Consider the following 24758-nt stretch of genomic DNA (forward strand, 5'->3'; position numbering starts at 1 on the left):
TTCTTGCTCACTTACGCACATCATATGTCTTGTCTTAATTCAAAATTTTTAATAATTGATGTATACTAACTGTGTAATTATATCATATTTTTTGTATACAAATATGTCTTTTATCGAAATATCTTTACAGTTAAGACATTGTCGAAGAATATTCTGGTACTGCATTTTGTTTATCAAATGATGTAGTGACTATGATAAAGCTCCAGTCGTTGCCCTGTTTACAATAACAATAACACAATAATCACCTTATGAATCTTAATGAAAGCACTTGTTACAAATGATTTGTAGACACGACAGAAATTGACGAAGAAATTGATGATTTTAACCATGAATTACTCTCATCAAGAAAACTTTGTCACAAATTACGCTCATTCATGTAGACTTTGTCCTTTTGACTGAGAAGTTTGGTCTTATATCATAACCCCTTTTAGCGTGTTTGAAATATCAGTTCAAAAAAATAATGAAATGGATTTGACTTATTACACATTTCAACATAGAAGCAAATTGCTGAAAAGCAAATTTACTCGATGTTAACATAAATAAATGCAAGTAAGAAATATGTATGTTAATCAAAAAACGACTGATCGTCAATTCACCAATTGACAAATCTTATAACTTCAATAGCTCCAGACAAAGGTTGCTTGCAAACATTAATGTTAGAAAAAAAAAGTCAATTACAGTTTAAGGAGAAGTTTTATTCGAGAGAACATATAATTACATGTTACATACACTTTAAAATATTGGCTAATTTGATGTGTAAATTTGATCAAAAAAAGGGGGAGCAGTTTCACAATTTGTTTTTCAATATCAAAAACAAAAGCAGATTTGTGCTTGTTCGTAAAAGATGCAAATAAAAAAGAAGATGAATAAGGGCACCAATATAAAGAACGTTTGTATATAAGAACTACGAAGCTATAAAAGTCAGTGAATAAACCCGTTGAAGTGAATTAACGAAAAACTGAAGTAAAGAATGCACTTTTAGAACAAGTTATATCCACATCGAGAAAGGGAAGTTTTTATTTCTCGTGTGTAAACGAATGTTTGGGTATTGTTGGTCGAGGAAATAAATACTAAGAGTATGAAAAGTAATTTTCCTTGTGCGTATAAAGCGTTGTTATAATTTTGATCAGGGCGGATTTATGGTTAGTCATGAGACTAAAGTAAAAATCGAACACTTGAAATTTTTATGTAGTGATACAAATCGAATACTTGAGCCACAAGTTGAGTGCTTAAATACTCTAGTTGTCACACTACCACTTGTGCAAGGAAGCATGCATGCAATTAAGTAAATGTTAAGCATAACCAGGGTATTTGGTCTACATTCATCATCGTCGTGGTGGCGGTCTGTTTTATTTACGTAATCGGTAAGGCCGTTGATTGGATTATAGGCGTAACTGATAAGTGCTTCATTTTATTACTACATATCAACCATAATATGCTCTAAAAATAGCCATAATACCTGGAAATAGCCATTTACTGATTATTGCAAACAGTTATTTACTTTTCCCAAATGAAACACAAAAAAGATCGTAAATTTAAATTACATGTTTATATGATTAACTTCATGAAAAATGTTTCTTATCAACGGATTTTCTTTGCTCAACAACGAAGGTGATATGCGCGAGGACCGTGATCTCCAAAACGACTGTAATCACTGTAACCACCGTAACGACGACGATCACCACTGTAACCACGGTAACGACGACGACTACTGTAACTACGTTCAGGTGAGCGTTTTTTAAAATTTATATCAGCTTCCTCGTCGTCTCTACATAACACGATGTTTCATGTCAGTCAATTATTCTAAATTTTTTTAATTAGTGCAACAAACTACAACGTTTAATTATCAATAGTTAAGGTAGGTTGCCTCTGCGCATGCGTGACTATCCACTTTTGTTTTAATGAAGTTTTCCATCCCTATACATAAAAAAAGTTTGTGGATATGAAAGTAACGAACAGCCTTTAAGCTGTGCTATAGGAATATAATTGATCATATTTTTGTAACACTGGATCCATCCTTATCATTGATCTGTCTGAACTAAGTGTATGGCATAAGCAATGCAGATTTCATTCAATTCAAAAATTGTTCCATTGCAATGCTGTTCCTCTGTTTTACAGACAATAAACCCCTGGTAGGCGTATATTATTACTGTAAAACATTGTAATGTAAAAGGCTTCTTTGCCTAAACGAGGTAGGCCAATTGCCAGTAGATTAACTTGTGTTTAAATGAATTTTCAGGAAAACTACACGACCTTCAGTAAATTCAGTGTGCCGCGGGCTTAGAAAGTTATGATATAAACATAAACACAAGCGCTTAGGGCATCTTGGTCAACACATATTTTTTATATGCATTACTCGAGGCATTACTAATCCTATTAGTGTAGGTTATCGTAATTAAGGTCATACTGATTAGTCTAAACAAATAGTTCATGTTAAACTTTGTGCAATGAAAAACCTGCAATATGTGAAGCAGACATCTAAGATAGAACATAAGGCATTTCAGGCAATCACAAACGTAATTTCGCGCCAAAGATACGAGAAACTTGTATATATAATACGATGTAGCTACTGTGCCTGTATTAAGTCCACATGATAAAGTTATTACTTATTTGCTGTACTACGTATTTGCAGTAGCGGTGTCAAATTTGTCAAAATGAATAATAAAACAGAAACGATAAATGGCGAGAACGCGAGAGACGAGCTTAATACATGCAGCTTTGATTCAGAATAGTATCGTTCAACCGGCCGTTTTCTGTGCAACTCGTTTTTGCATGACAATCCAAAAGTTCAGGTTCAGCGTTTGCGTTTATTATATTTATCTCGAAGAAATCACGACGTTCGATTACAAAATTTACAAAACGAAACTTTTTTACAGCAGGTTTCTTGAAAACACTAGAAAACAACTTTTTAAGCAATGTAAAACGTGAGAGACAAACATACTTACTTATGCATTGACTGTCCATCTTCATCTTCATTTTCTTGTAATCCTTTTTGGATGTTTTCCTCTGGCCAGGTTTCATCATCGATTTCTAAACAAAACCACTTTCGTTTTTAATCAAGACCATGAGTTAGCGAACAGTAGGAAGTGGACAAAGTATGCAATAGATGAGCTTCGCGGTCTTTAAAATAATCGAATTGGAAAAACTGCTAATACCGTTCAAAATTCCATCTTCATCGTTTTCTTCATCTTCACTTGCGGCTGCGTATGCAACAGTGCAAAGCAAACCAAAAGAAAAACTATAGAAGTGATCTTCATTGTTGATATTTATACCCGTCTTCTTTCGTTCACAACAGTTGGATGCTAAATGATGATCGAAGACAATTTTGGCTCCTTTGTAAAAAATCTGTCATAAATTTACATATTTTAATCTCATTCGCCGTACTTCTTATGTGGCGAACTGAAATTGAATTACATTCGCTTTTGTGTATTTCAACTATGGCATTTGTTGATGTATATCGTACTTAACGTCACCTAATTTAAACTCAGTCGGTTGAGGTTTAAAATGGGTTTTGGTATCAATCTTTAAGAATAAAAAAATATGATAAAAATTATGTTTATCAATTATCATCCCGTTTATGCACACATAAGAAAACATGCTACTTCTAATGCTTGCCATCGAGAGAAATTGTTTGCATATCATCATGACCCCCTTTGAGTGTTGTACAAGTGTCACTTCAAAAAACTGAAATTCAATATCTGATAATGAAGTGGGGGTTTAATTACTGCACATTTTAACATCGAAAAAAATCGTTTAAACCGTGCATTAATAGAGAGACTATAATAACAGATTGTTTCTTAGCAGCGATCTCCATCAAGGAAAACAAAAGTTTTTTCTTTATTGTTCTAATTTTCTTAGTCACCTGTTTGTTTTTCGTGATTGGAGAACAAAATCGTTTCCTTCTCTTTCCGTTGTTTTTATTTGTGAATGTATTTTTGTATCTTTATATAGGGGGAAGGAAGTGTGTGTAGATTGGCATATGAAATATTGCTATGTGTGTTTTTGCCAAAGGTAGAGTGTGTACTTTGTTCCTTGTGGTAGATTTTGATGGTTACACCTTAGAAACTGGAATTACGTCCCAAGCAAACAAATGCATTGATCACTTTAAATTTTAGATTATGTAAAGATGAGTCTTTTGAACAGGAGGTGTTTTTAATAAAGTGGTAATGACACGAATATTGTCTTAGATAAAAGATCTCCTCAATTTGCAATGGACTTTCTTTTTAACATTACTGTTTGTGCATGTTTACATCTGGAACTATTCAAGTTTTTGTTTGTGATATGCAAATCAGCTTATTCAGTCATATGTTCCCTACTTCCTCACATACGCCTAAAGTCATTTTTCATTTCGTTGTAAGGCTGCAATTCTGTTTGCGTTTTATAAGAAATTTTTGATTTTAATGAGAACTGATCACTTACTATTTGATATTGGCAGGAATGTATACAAGTAACGAATACGTATGTTGATTAGGAAACATATGACCATAAATTCACTAATATACAAATCACAAAAACTTCAATAAGCTCCAGAAGTTAGCATGCAATCATAGTTACAAAGAAAATCCAAAACTTTTTCAGGCGATGTTTCATTCACGACAACAAAGATTTCGTGTTACATACGCATCAATATATTGGCTTATTTGAAGTATTTCTCGTGCAGTGGAGCAGTTTTGCGATTTGTTTCTTTAACCGAGAGGCAAAAAACTTGGAATTTATTTCAATACATTAAAAAAAAACGGTATGTGCGTATTAGTAAAAGAGACAAAAAAGATAATAAAAAGAAAGTAAGAATTCGCTAAATTGTGTTGCTGTGTTAACGGTTTTTGTAAAGAAATAAACCCATTGGCTAACAATCCAATAAAGAGCAGGTCAATTTGTTGGGCTCATGTTTTCCCGTGAAAGGAATGTCATATGAAAGAATGTTTTATGCAGTGCGGTGTTTGAATTAAATGAAATGCTCTCCACTGTGTGACTTCATAGCTCAGTTGGTCAGAGCACTGTACCGGCATCGCAGAGGTCATGGGTTCGAATCCCGTTGAGTCACCTGAAATTTTCAGGTTCATGAGACAATTGCTTAAATTGTCCAACAAAGTGCGAAGATCATATCTTCATTTAATTTCAAACACCGCACTGCATATAACATTCTTTCAATTGAGAAGAATCTTAGCTAATTGCACAAAACTCAACGAAAAAAACAAAATGAATAGTGAAACAGACATGACCACATCTGGCTTTTACAAAGTAAATTCGTCCCAATTCTCGCTTTGTTCTGAAAATGAGCAATGTTTTCTGCTTGTGCCTTCTTTACATTTTCGTGCTTGTCGGTGAAAGAAGACAAAAAAGCCTTTTTCTAGTGAAATGGGCTAAAGTTTAATTTACCATTGAACGCTCGCGTTGCCTATCGTCAGACAAACACCACAAATTATATATTTGCAAATTTATATTACTAGTGAATTAATTTTAAATAAAGCATTATAATTTATTGCCACATTTTCAACGGATGTGACGCACGCCCTAGGCCGGTTTTTCAAAAGTTGATTAACGCTAATCCAAGGTTAAATTTGCTCATCCCAGAGTTAAATTTTAACCCTGTGTTAATTTGTGTTGCTCAAAGCCCGGTTAGTGTTGACCTTGGATTAAAATTCATGAGAAATTAACCCTGCCAGCTTGGTGGTTTAACCACTTACCTGTATACTAATTACCTGGACGGGAAACCTCATCAAAATTACTATATTTTTATTAGTTTTCATTACTAGTTACTATATTTTGGTGGCTTGCTTGAATATGGATTTTGACTGCGATTGGTGTTTAAATCCATCATTAGTGAAATGAGATCTGGCTGTTCGTGATGTAGTTGAACAGTAAGCTTTCAAAGTAAAGAAACGTCTTATTCTCATTTCAAAAAACTTACTGTAAATCATGACTAATTTTCAAATTTTTACTACCATGATATAAACCAGTATAAATAGTAAAAGTTATACACTATTCCTAAAGTCATTTTCATTTCGTTGTAAGGCTGCAATTCTGTTTGTGTTTTATAAGAGATTTTTGCTTTTAATGAAAACTGATCACTTACTATTTGATACTGGCAGGAACAGTGGCGGATCTAGGGCTAGTCAAAATAAATTACTGCTGCACATTTTGGAATATATTTACATTTCTAAGCACCTCAGAGACAAGTTCATTGGTGAAATTATATTTTTAGAATTCGAAACCAATAGTGCTTTTCTGAAAATACTTTGAATTTCGAATTAAGTATCTTTAATTTATTTTGCTCACTGCTGCTCGCTGTGACTACCCCTAGATCCGCTAATGGGCAGTAACGAATGGGCTAAACTGCAGCTTAGCGGACACCCGAAGCGCTTTCATGGGGAGCGCAGGCTCGTTTTTTCTTAGGATTATACGGTTAGGGTTGGATCAGCGTCTAAGGTGTCCGTTAAACTGCAGTAGTCCCTACAGATGCTGAAGTAGTGCAAGAAAAGAAAATATTTATGATACCATTCCAGCCAGATGATTAGGATTTCTCACTTGTTTCCAACCATTAAAATTGCATGACGTCAATACGTAACAATGAATTCAAGTATATTTTGACTTAAGAAATGACTTCGGATCATTTTAAAGGTTGGAAAAAAGTCAAAAACCCTAATCATCTGGCTGGAATAATGGCGGCCACCATGCGCGGCACGACATGCGCGAGGACAAAAACATCAAAGGTTCCGACACGAGTGGCTCTTCTGTATATTCTTATTCTGTGGTTTTACAATATTTTTACCCCAATGATATATATATTTAAATAGTTCAATTCGACAAAACAAAACTAAAGCTAATTAGAACTAAGTCTACGAGGCATTTATAAAAGAAATCGTTTTCGCGTAAAAATAACCCTTCCATATTATTTTACCCGTTGCTTACGCACATAAGCTTCACAGGACCATTTTTAGGCGATTTATAATGGATAACATAAGCATGATGTAAAATCAACGGTATTCTTTTTTCATTCACAATTGCTTCGGCCAAAAGACGAATGAGACGACAACGTGATATAACAAAACCTACACACCCTGGATGGCTATCATTTTTCGATCATATTCGTCGGTTTGCAAAACAGCGAGCATGAAATGAGCAACATCTTCACGAGGTATGTTTGCCGTGATGCCTGCACCGGTGTTGAAAAGACCTTCTTCCACTCGAAAATTACGAGTACCAACAGCTGAGATGCAAAATACAAATATTAGTTTCGGAGTGAATGAAATGAGCGAGGAATAATGGTGGTCGAGTTCTGGAGTGAATGAAATGAGCGAGGAAGAATGGTGGTCGAGTTCTGGAGTGAATGAAATGAGCGAGGAAGAATGGTGGTCGAGTTCTGGAGTGAATGAAATGAGTGAGGAAGAATGGTGGTCGAGTTCTGGAGTGAATGAAATGAGTGAGGAAGAATGGTGGTCGTTCTGGAGTGAATGAAATGAGCGAGGAAGAATGGTGGTCGAGTTCTGGAGGAATGAAATGAGTGAGGAAGAATGGTGGTCGAGTTCTGGAGTGAATGAAATGAGCGAGGAAGAATGGTGGTCGAGTTCTGGAGTGAATGAAATGAGCGAGGAAGAATGGTGGTGAGTTCTGGAGTGAATGAAATGAGAAGAATGGTGGTCGAGTTCTGGAGTGAATGAAATGAGTGAGGAAGAATGGTGGTCGAGTTCTGGAGTGAATGAAATGAGTGAGGAAGAATGGTGGTCGAGTTCTGGAGTGAATGAAATGAGCGAGGAAGAATGGTGGTCGAGTTCTGGAGTGAATGAAGTCAGCAAGGAAGAAAAGTAGATGTGTTTTGGAAAAAGTTCCCCCTTCTCAACCAATAAGAACGCTGTTTGTGTTACAACTATAGGTGACACCCTGAACAAACATACCGTTAGTTAACCTGGGCGGTCTGACGATTGTGTAGTTCATATCGCCTTCATCCGTGTTCTCAACATAGTCCTCCATTATCGCAATGTCGCTGAGAGCACCGCCAATGTACAGAGGACGGATAATCCATTCGAAAAACCAGGGATTCTGAGGAGTTTTCTTACCGCACCAACTTGTAACAGCAACGAAACGTTTCACGGAGTGTCTTTGTCAAAATGAAAAAAAAATACTGAAAGTTTAGTTTCTAAACTACAGGACAAAGCTCAAAGCGAAGTTCATAGAACAAAGCGTTGCATATTCTTTAAAAAAGCATAGGTCCATAAAAGTCCTAAGATAAATGATGAACTAAAACAACAAACCGCAGCTCTTCTTCAAAAATTGATCAAGTAGAGTTTTAAAACCAACTCGAGTTTATTACATTGATGTCAATCACAGTCAAACGCATAAACATAACACAAAGATGTAAAAGTTAGTAAGTTAATTATTGGCTATTGGTTTTAAAATATTTTGCCGTTTACAGAATTTTAACCCTATACAAACAAATGAACGATGATTATTTATAAAGCATGACCGAACTTGCACGATGACTGGACCATCGGGTTGAGCTAATCACACGAAGCAATACCTTATAAGGTTTTGAGCATGGCTAGCAGCAGGGAATGTTTAATAGAGGCTAAGCTTTCCTCGTTAGTGAACTTTGAATACCAGATAAAATGGCCATTTTTGTCACTGCGAAGGATTGCTTTTTCATTTTTACTCGTAAGTTGTAACATGGATGTATGTTGGAGAAAATACATAGCCAGCTGTATAACAGACTAATTATAATTATCCCTACAAGTTACAGAAATGTCTTGGCTAGCAGAGGCAACAAGTGTCAGCTCCCGGAGCAATGACCTAGAGCCCAATATACTACATATCTGACTCCTCCAAAATGCTAAAAGTTACGAAGTGGTTACGAGTGAGGCAAGCCGCCATCTTGAAAGGTGGTAAAACTGAAGGCATTTAGGATTAATATCTGCTTTTCCTGAGTTGATATACAGTTGCAAAGTTTATAGTCTAGGTTTGGTTTTTAAATGTTTAATAGGAGTGGGTTTTTAAACCTTTTAACTTATTTTTTACATGTATTTTTGCTTTTTGCCAACTTTCAAGATGGCGTCCTTGCCTCACCCCATGGGTTCTAAATCTTTGCCCCGGGGCATTGCCATGGAAATGGTGATGATTTCGTATGATAAAGATATTCACCTCAAATATAACCATTGAAATGTGTAAACACTTGTCCATAAACATACAACGGCAGAACAGCCCTACACGTGAAAACTACCTTTTCATGGCTTCAAAGATAATCTTGACGGTTTCAGAGTATATCGTGGTAGTTTGACCAATACCGCGAGCATTTGAGCCGAGACACGACATGACAGCATCTTTCTCGGCAATCTCATTGACGAAACTCTCTAATTTGTAAGCATCTCCTTTCACAGTCTTTAAGTTTTCATGCCTACATATGGAAAACGAATATAAAAGAAGAAAATACAGTGTTTGTGAATAAATTTTCTATTGACAAAGGCTGCATTTATATGTTCTTTGTCGTTTGTCTGTAACAAAAGCAAACCATTATACATGAACTATGAAAGCTGCACAATTTGCGTCCGCCGTATGATTGCATGACTACTCAACTCACTTTATTAAAAATTTCTCAGGGGAACGTAAGATGGCAGTGATTTCATGGCCAAGATCCAATCCTTGCTTTACAAGCGCTATGCCTGTGTTCCCGCTAGCTCCGAAAACGACAAGTTTCAATGCTCTAAACGAACTCTTCGCTTCGCTTTCTTTACTCTCCATGGGCACGAATTTCTTTTCAGCGGGATCAATTTTAATCTCCTCTACTTAGGTATGCTCTAATATTTAGTACAGATATGCAAGAAGATACATTATGGAGATTAGTTTTCGAATGTTATGCTTGGCAAAGCAATCAGCTTCAAAGACAAAGACTTATGTAATCCTCTTAAGACAAATCAAGAATCAAGAAGAACGAAAACTGACGTTAACATTGCAGAGCTTGGTCTACAATGAAGTTATTTATTTACAATAAAGCGGCCTTCCAATGCCTCTGTTATATAATCCCTCTAAGAAAACAAGCTTACTCGTTGACCAGTATAGGAACTATTGACTGTAAATATAAAAAAAGGAAAAATCGACAACACTCATGAGTATGTAAAGAATGTAATATAGTTGAGGATAACTTTTTTCTGCTTATTCTTTTCGTAATGTTTTGATTTTGAAAACGCACTTAGCGTCATCACGGACAGATTTCTATTTCAAGAGGTTCCGGTTTGCTTTAATTGGCTGAAACAATGCATGCACGAATATAGAATTATGCAAAAGTGACTATAGTTTGAAAATTCTGCTACTGAAGTTGTATTTTCACCGAGCAGAGCTTGTAAAACGACAGTAGACTTTCTTAAACACTTAATGCAGATCTCTTTCATTCTCAAAATTTCACGAGTCCCAATTAAACAGCCATGCAGTGACGTCGTATCGCGTAATAAGAACTAGAATTACCTGGTATATTTGCTGATATATTGCTTCATGTTGGTGGTTTCCCGGCATAGCCTTTCACGCAAAACTTGCCAGAAAACCAACAATAAATTGAAGTTTTGCCGTGCCTTGTTATGCAACGTAACGGATAAAACGTGCGTGGATGAAAACTCAACGGAGAATGAAAAGAGATGTACACGAACTGTTAATGAAAGTATGCATGAAGAAAATGTAATTCACTTCAAGAAATCGACGTATTTGAAAGCCTCGTGATTATGCGTCTGAGTACGCTTAACACTTTCATTTTAATAGAAGTATCTTTTAGACTATCCAGTTGAAGAATTCTTTAAGTTATCGCGTTCGACGAGAAGTTCGCCATAACGTTTTTGCAACTCGCTCTCACGTTCCGTTTGTCGTTGCACATCTTCTTGCAAAGACTAAAAACACGTTTTGAAAAGTTGGACAGATAAATAATGAACTGGAGTTTGCACAGACACCGATATTCAACATTCTACTGTAATTACACTATTTCTTCATCATTATAGCACATTGGACATTCAATTATACGTATTGACTTATCAATAACGTTGTAGAATATTCACTAATCAAGAGAACTAGTCGACAATCAATAACATTTACTTATGCCGCACAACAATCGGCAATATTCAGGTAGCATTAACGTGCATTCATTAAGATCAAAGGAAGGATCGTTAAGATAAAGCAGACGTTCAAATAAACATAAACAACACTTTATATGACAGAGAAGTGCGGTGTTACAGTTGGGACAGACGATCTGCGAATGATTATTTCTGTTCCTTTCTTTAAATTTATTGAATGCACGTTCCAGTTAATGAATATTCCACCAAAGCGTGTAATTGAATGTCCACTGTGCTGATGTTGAGCAAATGGTGCAATGTACACATGAATACGACTATTCAAGTTTTAAAATAAAACAATAGACAAAAATATATAAGAACCAAGTTTTACAACAGATCGCTCCTGATAAAGGCACTAGACAGGAGTATGTAAGGACTCAAGTTTTACATGAAATCACTCCTGATGAAGACACTAGACAGGAGTATGTAAGGACTCAAGTTTTAAATGAAATCACTCCTGATGAAGCACCAGACTGGAGTATGTAAGGACTCAAGTTTTACATGAAATCACTCCTGATGAAGCATCAGACTGGAGTATGTAAGGACTCAAGTTTTACATGAAATCACTCCTGATGAAGACACTAGACAGGAGTATGTAAGGACTCAAGTTTTACAAGAAATCACTCCTGATGAAGACACCAAATTGGAGTATGTAAGGACTCAAGTTTTACATGAAATTACTCATGATGAAGACACTAGATTGGAGTATGTAAGGACTCAAGTTTTACATGAAATCACTCCTGATGAAGACACTACATAGGAGTATGTAAGGACTCAAGTTTTACATGAAATCACTCATGATGAAGACACTAGACAGGAGTATATAAGGACTCAAGTTTTAACCTCCAATCACTCATGATGAAGACACTAGACAGGAGTATATAAGGACTCAAGTTTTAACGTCCAATCACTCATGATGAAGACACAAGACTGGAGTATACAACACCCCAAACTTCAACATCAGGCGCTTCAATAGCAAGACTACGGCATATCAAGAAAACGTAAATTTAACGAAAACTTACGTTGAGTCGTTTTGGTATAGCTTTAGTTTCCTGATTTTGCAATTCCTCAAACGTTCGTTTCTCGACGTAAGCCTGTTCAACTTGGTCATGCGCGTCAGAAAGTTGCTTTATCAAGCCAACAGCCCGAGACTGAAAAGACGCACACGATACGGATTTTTAGCAGATTAATCATTCAGAAAAACAGGTCAATTAGATAATAAATATGGAGATCATTGAGTGAAATAGATGCCCGAAATGATTAACTGTTAATTGAATTTAATATAGTTGTCAGTGGGTTAATTGGATTAAATGAAATGATCAGCGGGCTAATTGGATAAAAAGACGTGATTAATGGTAATCTGGATATATTGAAATTATCGATGGGTTAATTGGATGAAATGAAATCATTAATGGATAATTGGATATGATGAAGTTATCAATAGGTTAAACGGATAAACGATGTGTCCAAAGGGTTAATTGTATGATGATTAATGGACAAATTACAAAAAACAATGAAGATATGACATCCAACATCAAATCCTTTACGTCCTATATACACAACGCAATTTCAAAGGTATACAATATATCAGAAAGCCAAACAACGTACCTGATAGCCACCCAGCAACACTTTCAATTTTTTCTCAATCCTAGACGCCTTCTTTGCGTCTTGAGCCATCTGCGAGCGATTGAGCTAAAAAAAAAACAACACAGAACCGTTTCTCCTTCAATAAAACTCGTATAAATTTCGCTTGAATGAACGTGAGAAATCAAATCGTCCACGCGCAAAGAAGACAGTTTGCTAGTTAGGTCACATTGCTATTCATATACAGTAGATACTAAATACAGTAGATACTATACGGTTTTCAACGTTGAAAAATCGATTCAAATTGATGTGTGCGACAGAATCAACTTCCTTTCTGTATAAAATGAATTTTCAAACAACAGAAGTCGACTATATGGGCCGCAACCTTTGTTCGGACGCCAATTTTGCATTAAATAAAAATTAGTGAACCGCTGGCCAGTAATGGTATATCCAAAGATACAATCGAATCCGATTAACAAAGGTATAAATCTCTCCAATTCAAGATCACCTTTCAAATCAAATTAAATGCGAACTTGGCAACAGCAGTTTACATTGTTGACGAAACTCCTCGACGTTATTTCGCTAAAAGATAAATTAGCTTCCACGTGATCGAGAAATCTACCTCAAGTCGCTTCTCCAACGATTCCAATCTATCTTTCTTGCTGGCAAGGGCGGCTCTCGTGTATCTCTTTTGAGATGGCAGAAACATCACCTGAAAGTGGGAGAAGAGAGGTCAAAAACGTCGTGTAAATCACGAACATAGAATACGATCAAATGAATGTAGACTATTCAAAAACATTCGTGTACAACACTCCAGACAAAAAAACACAATATAGTTCAGGGGGCTGTTGAACGAAGCTTGAATAGCGTTATCCATTGGATAGAAAATTTTTTAAAGTTGTAAAAAAGGTGTTTATATTTTCGTTAAGACAGAGAAATTTTGCAATCTTATAAGCAATATTTTATTTCAGTGATTGCTCAGTTCGAAACTTATATTTTTCCTTTTTGAGATGTTTTTAACCGTTTAAAAAAATTTGCTATCCAATGGATAACGTTATCCGGGCTTCGTGTAGCTGTCCCATGATAACTAAAAAATGGTAGCTATGGCTGCCAAGTTTCTAGAAGCTGTGCTGAAAGAGGCAACAGCCCTTCGATTTGACTATAGTATTGACATACGATTATAAAGGTGCAAGCCACGTCAATCATCTGGCTGGTGCTCACGCAAAGTTATAACGGAAAATTTTTCCGATGCAATTTCAGTTAAAGTATCCTCGAAAAGTCAGAAAATAGAAAAATTGAAATTATGTTATCAATTGTAACATAATATACTTTGAGAAATTTCTCGACCATGATTGGTTGATTGCAGCGCAGTTCATCTGTAATTGCACTGTGAAAATGTGTAATTGTATTGTAAATAATGTTTCTTGATTGGATGAAAAGCAGAGAAAGTCAAAAAAACTTCTTTTCAATTCAATTAATATCCGATGTCACATGATGATGTCGTATTTACGTGAGTGGATGGTTAGGCGAAGACGCGTCTAAGCCAGGCTGACTGCCGTGGAGTTCAGGTTCATCCTTAAACCAGGTTCTTAAGAACCTGACCACCCACTACATCATCTATTTCATTAAAATCCATACATATCCACACATATCAATAAAGATCAACCAACACGAGCAAAGTGTGGCCAACAGTCGTTCATTCATGGGTTGAAACTGTTCCGAGCATCAATGAAAGATAGCGCTGTATTTCGATTTTAGCTCACTATTTTACATAAATCAAAAAGCCACGGTCCCTAAGAGTGCACTGAAAGTACCATAATCATTTATACAGAGAAAGAAATCGAAAATAATCTTGGAAAATATTTGAACAATATCGACCCGAAAGTCGGAACCATAAAAATAACGAAGTTTCCTCACCTGAGCATAACATTCATCCCAAACTTTAGAATACGATTCAATCGGTAAATCACCGTGTCCTATTCTCTGTTTCACATAATCCATTTCCTTGGCCAACGTCTTCTTCGCTTCGGCCATTTCCTCCTCGGTGAATGCCTCGAACGGATCACGCTCCAGTGCAACTTGATTCGACGAGATCACCGCCTGAACAGCGTTACGGGTTTTTTTCTGCTTCAATAGTTCCACCTGACCGTGGGTGGGATGGTTAACGATGTCGTTACGAAGCATGATGATCATCTCTTTCTTGATGAGTTCCTCGGCCTGAAATATACAAAGGTTGATAGATATAAAGAAAACTTTGCAGAAATATAAGATGAAACGTACTCCAAAAGAACCGAATTATTTTGGCAAGAGACAAGACTTAAAAGCAAAATTTCCACTTCGTTACAAAGTTGTCATCGAGCCAAGTGATTATTTACAACCAAGCATGATCATAAATACTTGCTAAGGGAAATGACGTGAGAAATGAAAACGAAGTGGGAAGTTGAATTACGCGCGAATTACTTGCTAGTAAACGATCACTTGGCTTGATGCGAAGATGAAAAATAGTCGAAATATTGCTTTTAAATTTTGTCTCTCGCAGATATAACTCGTATCTTGAGTTTACAAGATGACTTTTCTTGTTGGTATTACTGAGACATAAAGGCGTCATCAACTGAGAATAGCAGAAGCGAGCTTTAGCAAGGGGCACGAGTGCGGAAGTTGGTATTTTAGGGTGAAAAAATTCATTGTGACGTCAGAGGTTTGCCGCCACTACTTCGAAGTATCGTGCAAAACTCGTTATGACGTCAGAGGTTTGCCGCCACTACTAAGAAGTTTCGTGCAAAACTCGTTGTGACGTCAGATGTTTGTCGCCACTACTTCGAAGTATCGTGCAAAAACTCGTTGTCTCGACTACGAAGTCTCGAAAAACAAAGACAGTTTAATTTTCCTTCAATTCGTTCGCATATTTCTTCGGATGCGTTTTCTTGAGCGCAGGTGAAAATTTAAAACGAAAATACGACCTCCTAAACTTTCATGAATATGCGAAACAAGTATATCTACATGATTTTGGCGCACTTCTACCCAGAAGCCAATTCTAGAACCTTTTCCCATTATTGCTATAAATAGGTTGCATACGTTTCATGGATTGCCAGCTAAAGATGCAACCTATGTCTGAAAGAAAAATGCTTCATCACCTACCAAACACAACTATCATCAGTTAACAAGCGTATTAAAGTTGTGGTCGCACTTCTTGCTAAAGCTTTCTTTTGTTAACTTTAGTACAAAAATTGTACTTCATATGAAACATGAGACATGAGAAGCATGAGACAACAAGTTTCACGTATGCACAGACGAAACGCATGCGCTCTATCCGTACCTTCTGCAAAGCGGTCAGCGGTGGATCAATATTTGCAGGACGAAGGACTGTGGTGTTTACATCTGAAGGACGAGGCATTTCACGTTGAACGGCTTGGGACCATAATCTTCGTTCCTTTTCATCTAAAAAAGGCAAGGAGACTCGTGTACGCCCAAAACTATCACAGTAAAGAAACGTTTCAACAGTGATCATGATTTTAAATTTCATAGCTAATCCTTATCAATACATGCTCCGCATGACATTCCCATGGACGAATTTTCTGGGAAGTGAGGGGGGTGCAGGAAGTGTATCAGATTTCATCCTCTCCTTGCCTAAATGAATGTTCACCCCTGTAAGAAACATTTAACCTCCCCCCCTTCAATATTTAGCAAAACAAATCAGTAGTAAGGTAGAACAGAGTTTTTCTGTGAAATGTTTCAACTCTCTACACTACCTTTGGTGGACACACTACTCGACTGTCCCTGAAATCCTTCCTCCCTTATTTTGTCCAACGTCCCTTCCTTACCAGCCCACCATCCTAAAATTTTAGCACCACCCCTGTAAAAATATGAAAATCCGTCCATGGATGTACTTCGATACCAGTTTTGGAAAACGGATTACGCATGCTAGATTCTGTTAATCCAATTCAAAACCCTAGGACAGAAGATCAAACACGTGAAAAAGAGAAAGGAAAAGTCGAGAAAAATTGAATTTAGAAATCCTCTTCATGGATTATAGATTCTCATCCTCAGGTCACCTTATCACGGAGAAATGAATGGGCCTTTACTGTTACCTACATTCTACACAGTGTGACCATATAGGAGTAATTTATAATCAAAAATGTGTTCATCTGTGCCGATAGCTCCCCCTGTTTTGAATGTTGTAATTACATAAAGCAGGCTGGGTGTCTAAGCTTACCGGAGCGGATCTGGCAATGCAAATCACCAAACCTGGCCACACTGACCTTCCATTTCTTTGAGTGCCTTTTTACGCGCGTCGATATCGGCAGCATCTTCGACGAAATTTTCGCTCTGCGATTTTTCCATCTCCTCAGGTCCGGACTGAAAGAAAGGAAACAGTGAAAGTCGGTTTCGCGAAAGATGGCAACCCAAATGTGCATCATCGAAATTTTATCATAAATTGCTATATGTTTACTCTCTTGTCAACGGTAAAATATGTTCAACACAACTGGAATAAAACATACTTCGGGAACAACAATTTCAAAGTCATTTGATGGCTTAGGAAGGCCGGCAAGACTCTCTTTCAGCTTCAATTTCTGTTCTTCCTGAAAACATACGATATGAAAATTCATGCAAAATTACAATCACAATAAAGTAGCAAAATATTGGTATTGAGCAAAAAACTGCGGTAATGTTCTTACTTGTTGTTGCTTGGCCATGTGCGCCGATTCGTATTCATCCATCAAAGCATCTTCTTGATTTATGCTCAGTTTATCCCTAACAGACCCTCGTCCGGGGGTCACTGAGCCCTTGGGTCCTGGAGGTCCCGGAGTACCCATACGCGGAGTCGATCCTTTTTGAAGCAATAAAATACTTATAATACGGATACCAATGACTTAGAAAAGTATAAATTAGTCTAAAGCTCCTGTTATAACTTCATCTACTGCTCTTGTTATAACTTAGTCTACAGCTCTTGTTATAACTTCATCTACTGCTCTTGTTATAACTTAGTCTACAGCTCTTGTTATAACTTAGTCCACCGCTCTTGTTATAACTTAGTCTACTGCTACTGTTATAACTTAGTCTACTGCTACTGTTATGGCCATTAAAACAAACATGTCGAAAAATAATTGAAAATCAATAAATTGATCCGGATAGCACATAACACACAATTTCGTTCTCATTTTGGCACAAGCGCGTTCAATTGTACGTGTTGAGATCAGGAGAGTTTGAAGTGACCATGTTCCATTTTCTCATACATACGTACATAAATTACATATACAAGATTTTCTCTATCATTTAGAATAAATGTTACCCACTATTACAACCATCCCTCCTAGTACTCACTAACCATCCCTCCTCTAACTAACTCCCCTCCTCTCACTAACTACCCCTCCTCTCACTAACTAATCACCTCTCCTCTTACTAACCACCTTTTCATTCACAACTAACCAACCCTCCTCTCACTGACTAGCCACCCCTCTTCTCACTGACTAACCACCACTTCACCACCCTCCCTTCCCAACCACCCTCTTCTCACTGATAACCACCCTCCTCCACTGACCAGCCACCCTCCTCTCACTGACCAACCACCTCCTCTCCACCAACCACCCTCTTCACTGACTTAACCACCCTCCTCACTGACCAGCCACCTCCTCCTTCACTGACCTCCTCCTCCACTAACTAATCCTCCTCCTCCTCCTCTTTCCATCCACTCCTCCTCACTCAACCAACCACCCTCTCATCTCCACCTCCTCTCACTAACTAACCAACCTCTCCTTTTACCAGTGTAACCACCCTCCTCCCGTCCGTCCCCACCCATCGTTAATCGAACCATTTAACGTTCACAGGTCGCAAAACACCACGCGTCCACAAACACACGACAACTGAAGTACTTGCTTACCTTGACCTTCTCCTTGTGGTGTTCTAAAAGGTGTTCCCAACATCATGTTTGGCGTCTGAATATCCGCCCTCTTTGGCGTGACACCCTCGAAACTGGATTCGAGGAGAGGAGTGTTCACACCTCCTTTTAATGGCGTGTCGACTTGATTTAAAGCCAGGATGTTTTGAGCTTCCTAAATGTGGAATTTTTATTTAAAAAAAAGTGAATCGGTTACGCAGCCTTATTTTTCATCAATTTTTTCAAATTCGCCATACTTCGTAAAACAAGACGAAGACCCAAATCTTCATTTGTTGAATTCGAAATTGATTTTCAAAATGTCCGTTATGATGCATGCACAAGCCGTACATCATAACGTGCTGTATAAGAAGAGCTGTTTCTACAAACTGCTCTTCCTATTTTCGAGGTTGATTTTCGGTTTGTTTTTGGTGTTACATTTAAGAGCGGATGTTAAAATACACATACTGGCACAAATTTATGAAATGTTCGGTTGAATTCATGGTCCACGATGTAGCTTGAACTTGGCACTTCGTGCACAGGTCCTTCAAAATACGGTTTCTGCAAACCGCTCTTTCGTTGTTTGAGGTTGAACATTCTCGGATTGTTTTCGACTCAGATTGAACTAATGATGCTCAGGATGCAAAAGTACAAATACTGGCACAAATCTACGAGATGCATGGCTAAATTCATAGTTCGCCAAACATTTCAATATCGTCTACTTTTTTTTCATACACCCGTATTTTTTCTCAAAGCGTTTTTCGATGATAAGATACACGTACGGAAGCAATGCCGAAGAAGTTTTTCCAATAAAAAAAAACTACAATTAACAGAAAATGGATCCGTGCCGCAACTGAAGACATGTATAAAGACTGGCAAAAGGCTGAATATGGATTACAGTTCGTCCATGTACCTGCAAAACAGTGTCCTGCGAAGCAGGTGTACGTGGTGTCCTTAGTTGATTGAGGTTGCCAGGGGTAACAGAGTACTCAGATAGTAAAGCGTCGGACGCGGCGCTTCCGTCTTCGACGCTTGCACGTGCGCTCTCGCTGGCAAAACCCATCTTGACGACCTATACGAAGTCACATGAACAAGTCACATGAACAAAATATCGTAAAAAGGTGGTTGCAATAAAACACAATGAATCGTCGTTAATTAAATCCTAAATTAGGATTAAGGATTTAAGAGTAAATTAGGATTTATATTATGTATAATCTCTGATGATGGCTTTGGAATAACGTCGTTAATTACGTGTCCATTTACCTCTTCGAGTTCGGCATCCGAAACCTGTGGTTTTGGAAGAACAAGTTTACTGCGCTTTTTGATATGGTCAGGATTATTTAACCTGGAGTAAAACAAAAACACGATGAAATAAAGAAGGACGTTCATGCCGTTCGTAAATTTACATAAAAGTTGCCGCGCATTAAATGTTGGGATTTTCCCGCGCTTGCTCCTAATGCACCCGTTGAATCTAACCTCAACACACGAGGAATTAACGCTGCGTTTGCATTAGCCTGTGCAAACTGATCAGAGCTGAATCAGTTAAATCAATCAAACGGAATTTTCAAATCAATCACGAATAAATGTTCAAGGAAAAAATCAAACATTTTATCTGTTTCGCATTACTGCTCTCTTATAAATGAAATAAAAGATGTTTCACGTGTTTGCACAGGCTTATGCAAACCTCGGAGAGTGTCGGAGACGGTTGTGAGAACTCTCGACCTTCGCTCTCGGGTTTGCACTGATCTGCTCTCGAGTTCCCCCAAAAGTCACCTGGATGTTCACAAGCCCGTAGGAACACAGTAAACATATTTTATTTCTCAAATATCAACTATCTTCCAAACAAATACATACAGGGGATAGTAATATTAAATGGGAAAATATTAAGAAAGAAAAACACACGGTAATTCTTACTTGTTGATCTGCATTACAGCTCCGGGAAGATCGCTTTCCTTTCTCTTTTTCATCTTTTCCTTATCCTTACGTCTTTCTTCGGCCTCGACTTGATCGCGCATCTTCCCATCCAGATTGTCCTGTCGTAGTTTCTTGAATTCAGGTTGGATGGGCGCCACGTTCTCATCGGAGATGTCGTAAAATCCTATAGGGAAAACACTGAACTGAATAAAAATCGCACGCCAACATGTAACGTTCTCACACCAACTGCGAGTGAGGAAGAGAACAAGAAAACAAGAGAACGCCAAGAGGCTACGTACAGCTAAATTGCAAACTAGCTGTGTTAGAGCGAAGTTTCTATGATAAATTATAGAAACCAAGCGCGTAATTACCCGAGCGATAACAGCTTTAGGAAAAAACTTCGACTACGACTAAGAGCAGGGTCGTAGCCAGAACGTTAATTAGGGATGAGAGGAGGCTTAGGGATGGTTTGGGGGCGGGGGGTAGGAGCGTTAGCATCTATACATTCAGTTGTACCCAAACGATTTCTTTTGAAAGCCAAATCACTTTCAAAACAACTCAGTCATGCACGTCCGGAAGTACGTCCATTTGGTGCAAAAGTACAGTTATGACTGCATCAAAAAGAAAAGTATTCTACATAAAACTCTTATTCGCTCGCACTTTTTTCCAACGACACAGTGCATTCAAATTTCGCACTTGTATACAAACTCGCTAAAGAAGTGAATATGGCACCATCTTGATTTGACGTTATACTGATTAAGTAAGCAATTACGTTCTCTACATCCCCGTTCGGCAAATGAAATTACACCTCTCGCCGAAACAAATTCCAGCTACGCATACCATATCTTATGGTGTTACGATGCCGAGAAGAGCTAAGATCGATTAGTTACTGAAATTAGAGGCATTAAAATTACACAGGTTTGGTGGGAAAATATAAGTGAAAAAGAGAAAATGCGCAACATACAGATGTAATTGAAATTTTTCAAACAACAGTTCTACGTGTTAAAGTGAATGGTTTGAACCCGGAGTATCGTTACATGTTTGTAGATGTAGATCGTTTTCCAGGTTAGTATAGTCCTGCAGCATCAACAAACTTCTAATGAATACTCGATGACATACCGCACCCCCCCTGGAGAACTTCACTTTTATACATACCGGGAGCTGGTTTTTTCTCAAATGGTATTTCGGCATTGTAGTCAACACCACGCCTTCTCTTTTTGTGTTTCCTTATCCTTGATACAATTGAAAACAAATAATCGTCGCGCTTCGTTATCGTACAAACCACGGACGGATTTTCTTATTTTTTAAAAGGGTGATGCAAAACATTTTAGAGGGGACGACGCAAGACATGGTAAGGGTAGATTTTCGGGGCAGTCGAATAGTGTAGCCAGCAAAGGTGGAATAAAAAGTTAAAATATTGAGCAGAAAATCCCGTTTCATCAGTACCGTACTGCTGATTTGTTTTGCTAAAAATTTATGGGTGGTTAGAATGTTTCATAGAAGGGTGAAATCTGATATGATTGGAGAACATACACCCCCCCACACCCATCAAGAAAATCCGTCCAAGGTACAAACAAGAAAAACTGTTTAACTCAACTTAACTCATAGTAAATTGGTCGTAAATTAGTAAAACTTGTATGTATAGGAAATGACTTGTTCATGAACGCATGACGAATTGGAATGGAAAATAAATGGTCAACTATAATGATCATTGCAATCATCATTACTAATGAAAGCATGACGAATTGGATTGGAAAATATATGGTCAACTAATGATCATTGCAATCATCATTACTAATGAAAGCATGACAATTGAAAATAAATGGTCAACTAATGATCATTGCAATCATCATTACTAATGAAAGCATGATGAATTGGAATGGAAAATAAATGGTCAACTAATGATCATTGCAATCATCATTACTAATGAAAGCATGATGAATTGGAATGGAAAATAAATGGTCAACTAATGATCATTGCAAGATGGGACTCAAAATAACGGCTGGTCAATGGTCGATGACCGCTCAGAAATGCCTATTGACTAAACATTTTTTTACATTATTCGTCAATTTGACGGGCCATATTTCCGGATCTTGCACAACAGTCAATACTAATTGGTTTTCCTTTCAATGCTAATTTGCAATATTCGATGTCAATTTTGGAACAGAAAAACCATGTTTGCTCTTGTAATAATGTGCTGTGTGAACGTGCATAAAAGCTTAGATTCCGATTTTATCAAGTGTGTTTTCCCGCCTTGAGGCTATGCATGATGACCTCACAAACGCTTAGAATGTCAAACATGAGAATCAGGACAGTAGTTTCAAAAAAAAAATTTAATGTTATTGAAAAAACCAACTTATACCAAGCTACAATGACATTCACAGGTCATCTTGACGGGCCACACATAGGCCATTATTTCAAGCCTTGCTCAACAACTTTGTAAAATGGTAATATAAATTGCTAAATGAAATGAAATTGATTTCAATAAGTATGAGAAGTTCTTGTTTAAATGTGTTATGAGTGAATTTAAAGTAATTGAAAGTAAAATATGAAAGTGGGTTATAATGGATAGTACAGTGTAATGGCTTACTCGATGCCAGCAGCTCGAAGTTCCCTGCGTTTCTGTAAAGCAGCCAATCTTCTGGCTTCCTCGAGTTGCTTCTCTCTGGCTTTTCTTTTGGCTTTCTTTCCTTGTGTGTTTGCCAGACGAGCCCTTGCTTCTGACAACATCTCGAGTTCTGTGGGCAGGAATATATGATGAGAAATGAAGAAGTGCCGGCCGAGAAAGTTCAAGCAAGAAAAAAATCTGTACTTTCAACATGAACACGGTAGATTACCATAAACAATGCACATGCAAAATTTCTATCAAAATCCATTGGACTGTAACACCTACCATCTTCATCCATATCAATAGGATCTGGTCTGGCTGGTTTTGTTTCAGGATTGGGATCAATTTCACCGGGTCGAAGCTTCCTAGGATCTTCCCCTGCATCTTCGCCTTCCTTGGCTTGAGCCTGATCCAAGAGGTATTCATACCTCTCCAGGCATTGTGAAGCAGTGCGACCAATCAGTGGTGCAATGGTTCGCCATTGTGTTGGCATAAGTTTGGCAAGATGAAGAAGCTTCTCATCCTCTTCACGACTCCATTCAGTCTGCAGCATATGGCGGATGAATAATTATGAAACAATAACGTATTGTTCACAGTTTCACATGCACTTGTCTTACAAAGTTTGAAAGTTTTACATGCACATTTCCTACCTTCTTTATACTTGGATCCAACCATTCATACCTATGACAAAAATTAAGCAAAATACCGTCACCTCAAGATGATAAAAATTCATCGATAGTTTATTTTAAGATGAAAAACAAGCATTTGACACACAACGCTATTATAAACACCTCTATGCAAGCGAGAGCATCCTAACATTTTTTAAAATGAAAACATGCTTATCCCCGCTAGTTTGAAAGTCACATTAACTGACAATCTACAAAGGACCGTGTTTTTTTTCGATTTCCGACCACTCGTTGGTGCTGTTGGATTAAATTTTTCATAACTGGGACAGTTTTAGAACGATTTTTACATTCAAGAAATAAGAAGCTGACAATGCGCATTAATGTCCATCTTCAGTCTAAGGACACGAAACAACGTACAAAAATCTATCTTAGTCAGGACATACAATCAAACATGCTGACCGATAAACAAATAAACAGACGGGTTTAGATTGATGGTCAATGGATGACTTAAATCGATTGATGCAAATACCATCTAGCTTTGCATTGCTTGGCGGATTTTCTATGAAGCAACGAGGCAATTCTTGACCACTGATTTAAGCCATATTTCATCACAGCTGCCTTGAGAATTTCATCCTGAAATACGGTGTAGTAACATTAAATGTTTACTATTGTTTCCACCGCGCTGAAAAACATTATCGTTCGATTTTCCGTTTACAAACCTCAGTGTTTCTCCAGACGCCACCTTTTATCAATATCCGAGGCATTGCGTTTGTCTTTGCCACAAAACAAATGCAATTTGGAAGATTTTAAGAAAATAAATAATATCGTGTTATTCAAAATGGCCGGAATGAGAAGCCAGTGAACTCCATATATATATATATGTATCTGGAATGATAACGACAATACATTTTATAGATATAAAATTGAAGCCAAAGTCCTAGTCTCTTGCGCGGTTTATACGTCAGTTCCAGTCCTTCAAAGATGAATACTTACGCGGTTTGTACGTCAGTTTCATTCCCCTGAGTGCAAAACATACACGGCCAATATAAATTTGAATACAAATTCCAAAA

General features: G+C 37.4%; 2 protein-coding genes across 2 annotated transcripts; both read right to left on the reverse strand.

The window, feature by feature from the left end:
- Window positions 1-3019: 3019 nt before the first annotated feature.
- Window positions 3020-9840, reverse strand: LOC124442175 (flavin reductase (NADPH)-like). Its single transcript, XM_046992659.1, has 5 exons — window positions 9572-9840; window positions 9215-9388; window positions 7896-8098; window positions 7061-7210; window positions 3020-3302 (listed from the first exon to the last, which is right to left on the reverse strand). The coding sequence occupies exons 1-5, from the start codon at window positions 9730-9732 to the stop codon at window positions 3070-3072; spliced, it is 921 nt and encodes a 306-aa protein (XP_046848615.1). The 5' UTR covers window positions 9733-9840; the 3' UTR covers window positions 3020-3069.
- A 257-nt stretch (window positions 9841-10097) lies between these two features.
- Window positions 10098-24547, reverse strand: LOC124442174 (cell division cycle 5-related protein-like). The gene is made up of 19 exons (XM_046992658.1): window positions 24408-24547; window positions 24218-24321; window positions 23713-23743; window positions 23348-23606; window positions 23045-23192; window positions 21610-21686; window positions 20455-20638; window positions 19804-19885; window positions 19454-19612; window positions 18547-18718; window positions 17345-17496; window positions 17168-17248; window positions 16928-17024; window positions 15985-16106; window positions 14586-14885; window positions 13291-13380; window positions 12693-12776; window positions 12107-12235; window positions 10098-10865 (listed from the first exon to the last, which is right to left on the reverse strand). The coding sequence occupies exons 1-19, from the start codon at window positions 24450-24452 to the stop codon at window positions 10755-10757; spliced, it is 2427 nt and encodes an 808-aa protein (XP_046848614.1). The 5' UTR covers window positions 24453-24547; the 3' UTR covers window positions 10098-10754.
- Between the last annotated feature and the right edge of the window lie 211 nt (window positions 24548-24758).

Source organism: Xenia sp. Carnegie-2017, unplaced genomic scaffold (genome assembly GCF_021976095.1).
Source record: "Xenia sp. Carnegie-2017 unplaced genomic scaffold, XeniaSp_v1 HiC_scaffold_20, whole genome shotgun sequence".
In the NCBI taxonomy this organism is placed as follows: domain Eukaryota; kingdom Metazoa; phylum Cnidaria; class Anthozoa; order Malacalcyonacea; family Xeniidae; genus Xenia; species Xenia sp. Carnegie-2017.

Coding starts and splice junctions, on each gene's coding strand:
- LOC124442174 (XM_046992658.1), bottom strand. CDS start 24,452: ATGCCTCGGATATTGATAAAAGGTGGCGTCTGGAGAAACACTGAG. Junction 23,193..23,347: donor TATTGATATGGATGAAGATG/GTAGGTGTTACA, acceptor TCCTGCCCACAG/AACTCGAGATGTTGTCAGAA. Junction 10,866..12,106: donor CTATACCAAAACGACTCAAC/GTAAGTTTTCGT, acceptor ACGTGTTTTTAG/TCTTTGCAAGAAGATGTGCA.
- LOC124442175 (XM_046992659.1), bottom strand. CDS start 9,732: ATGGAGAGTAAAGAAAGCGAAGCGAAGAGTTCGTTTAGAGCATTGAAA. Junction 9,389..9,571: donor CCTGAGAAATTTTTAATAAA/GTGAGTTGAGTA, acceptor TTCCATATGTAG/GCATGAAAACTTAAAGACTG. Junction 7,211..7,895: donor ACCGCCCAGGTTAACTAACG/GTATGTTTGTTC, acceptor TTTGCATCTCAG/CTGTTGGTACTCGTAATTTT.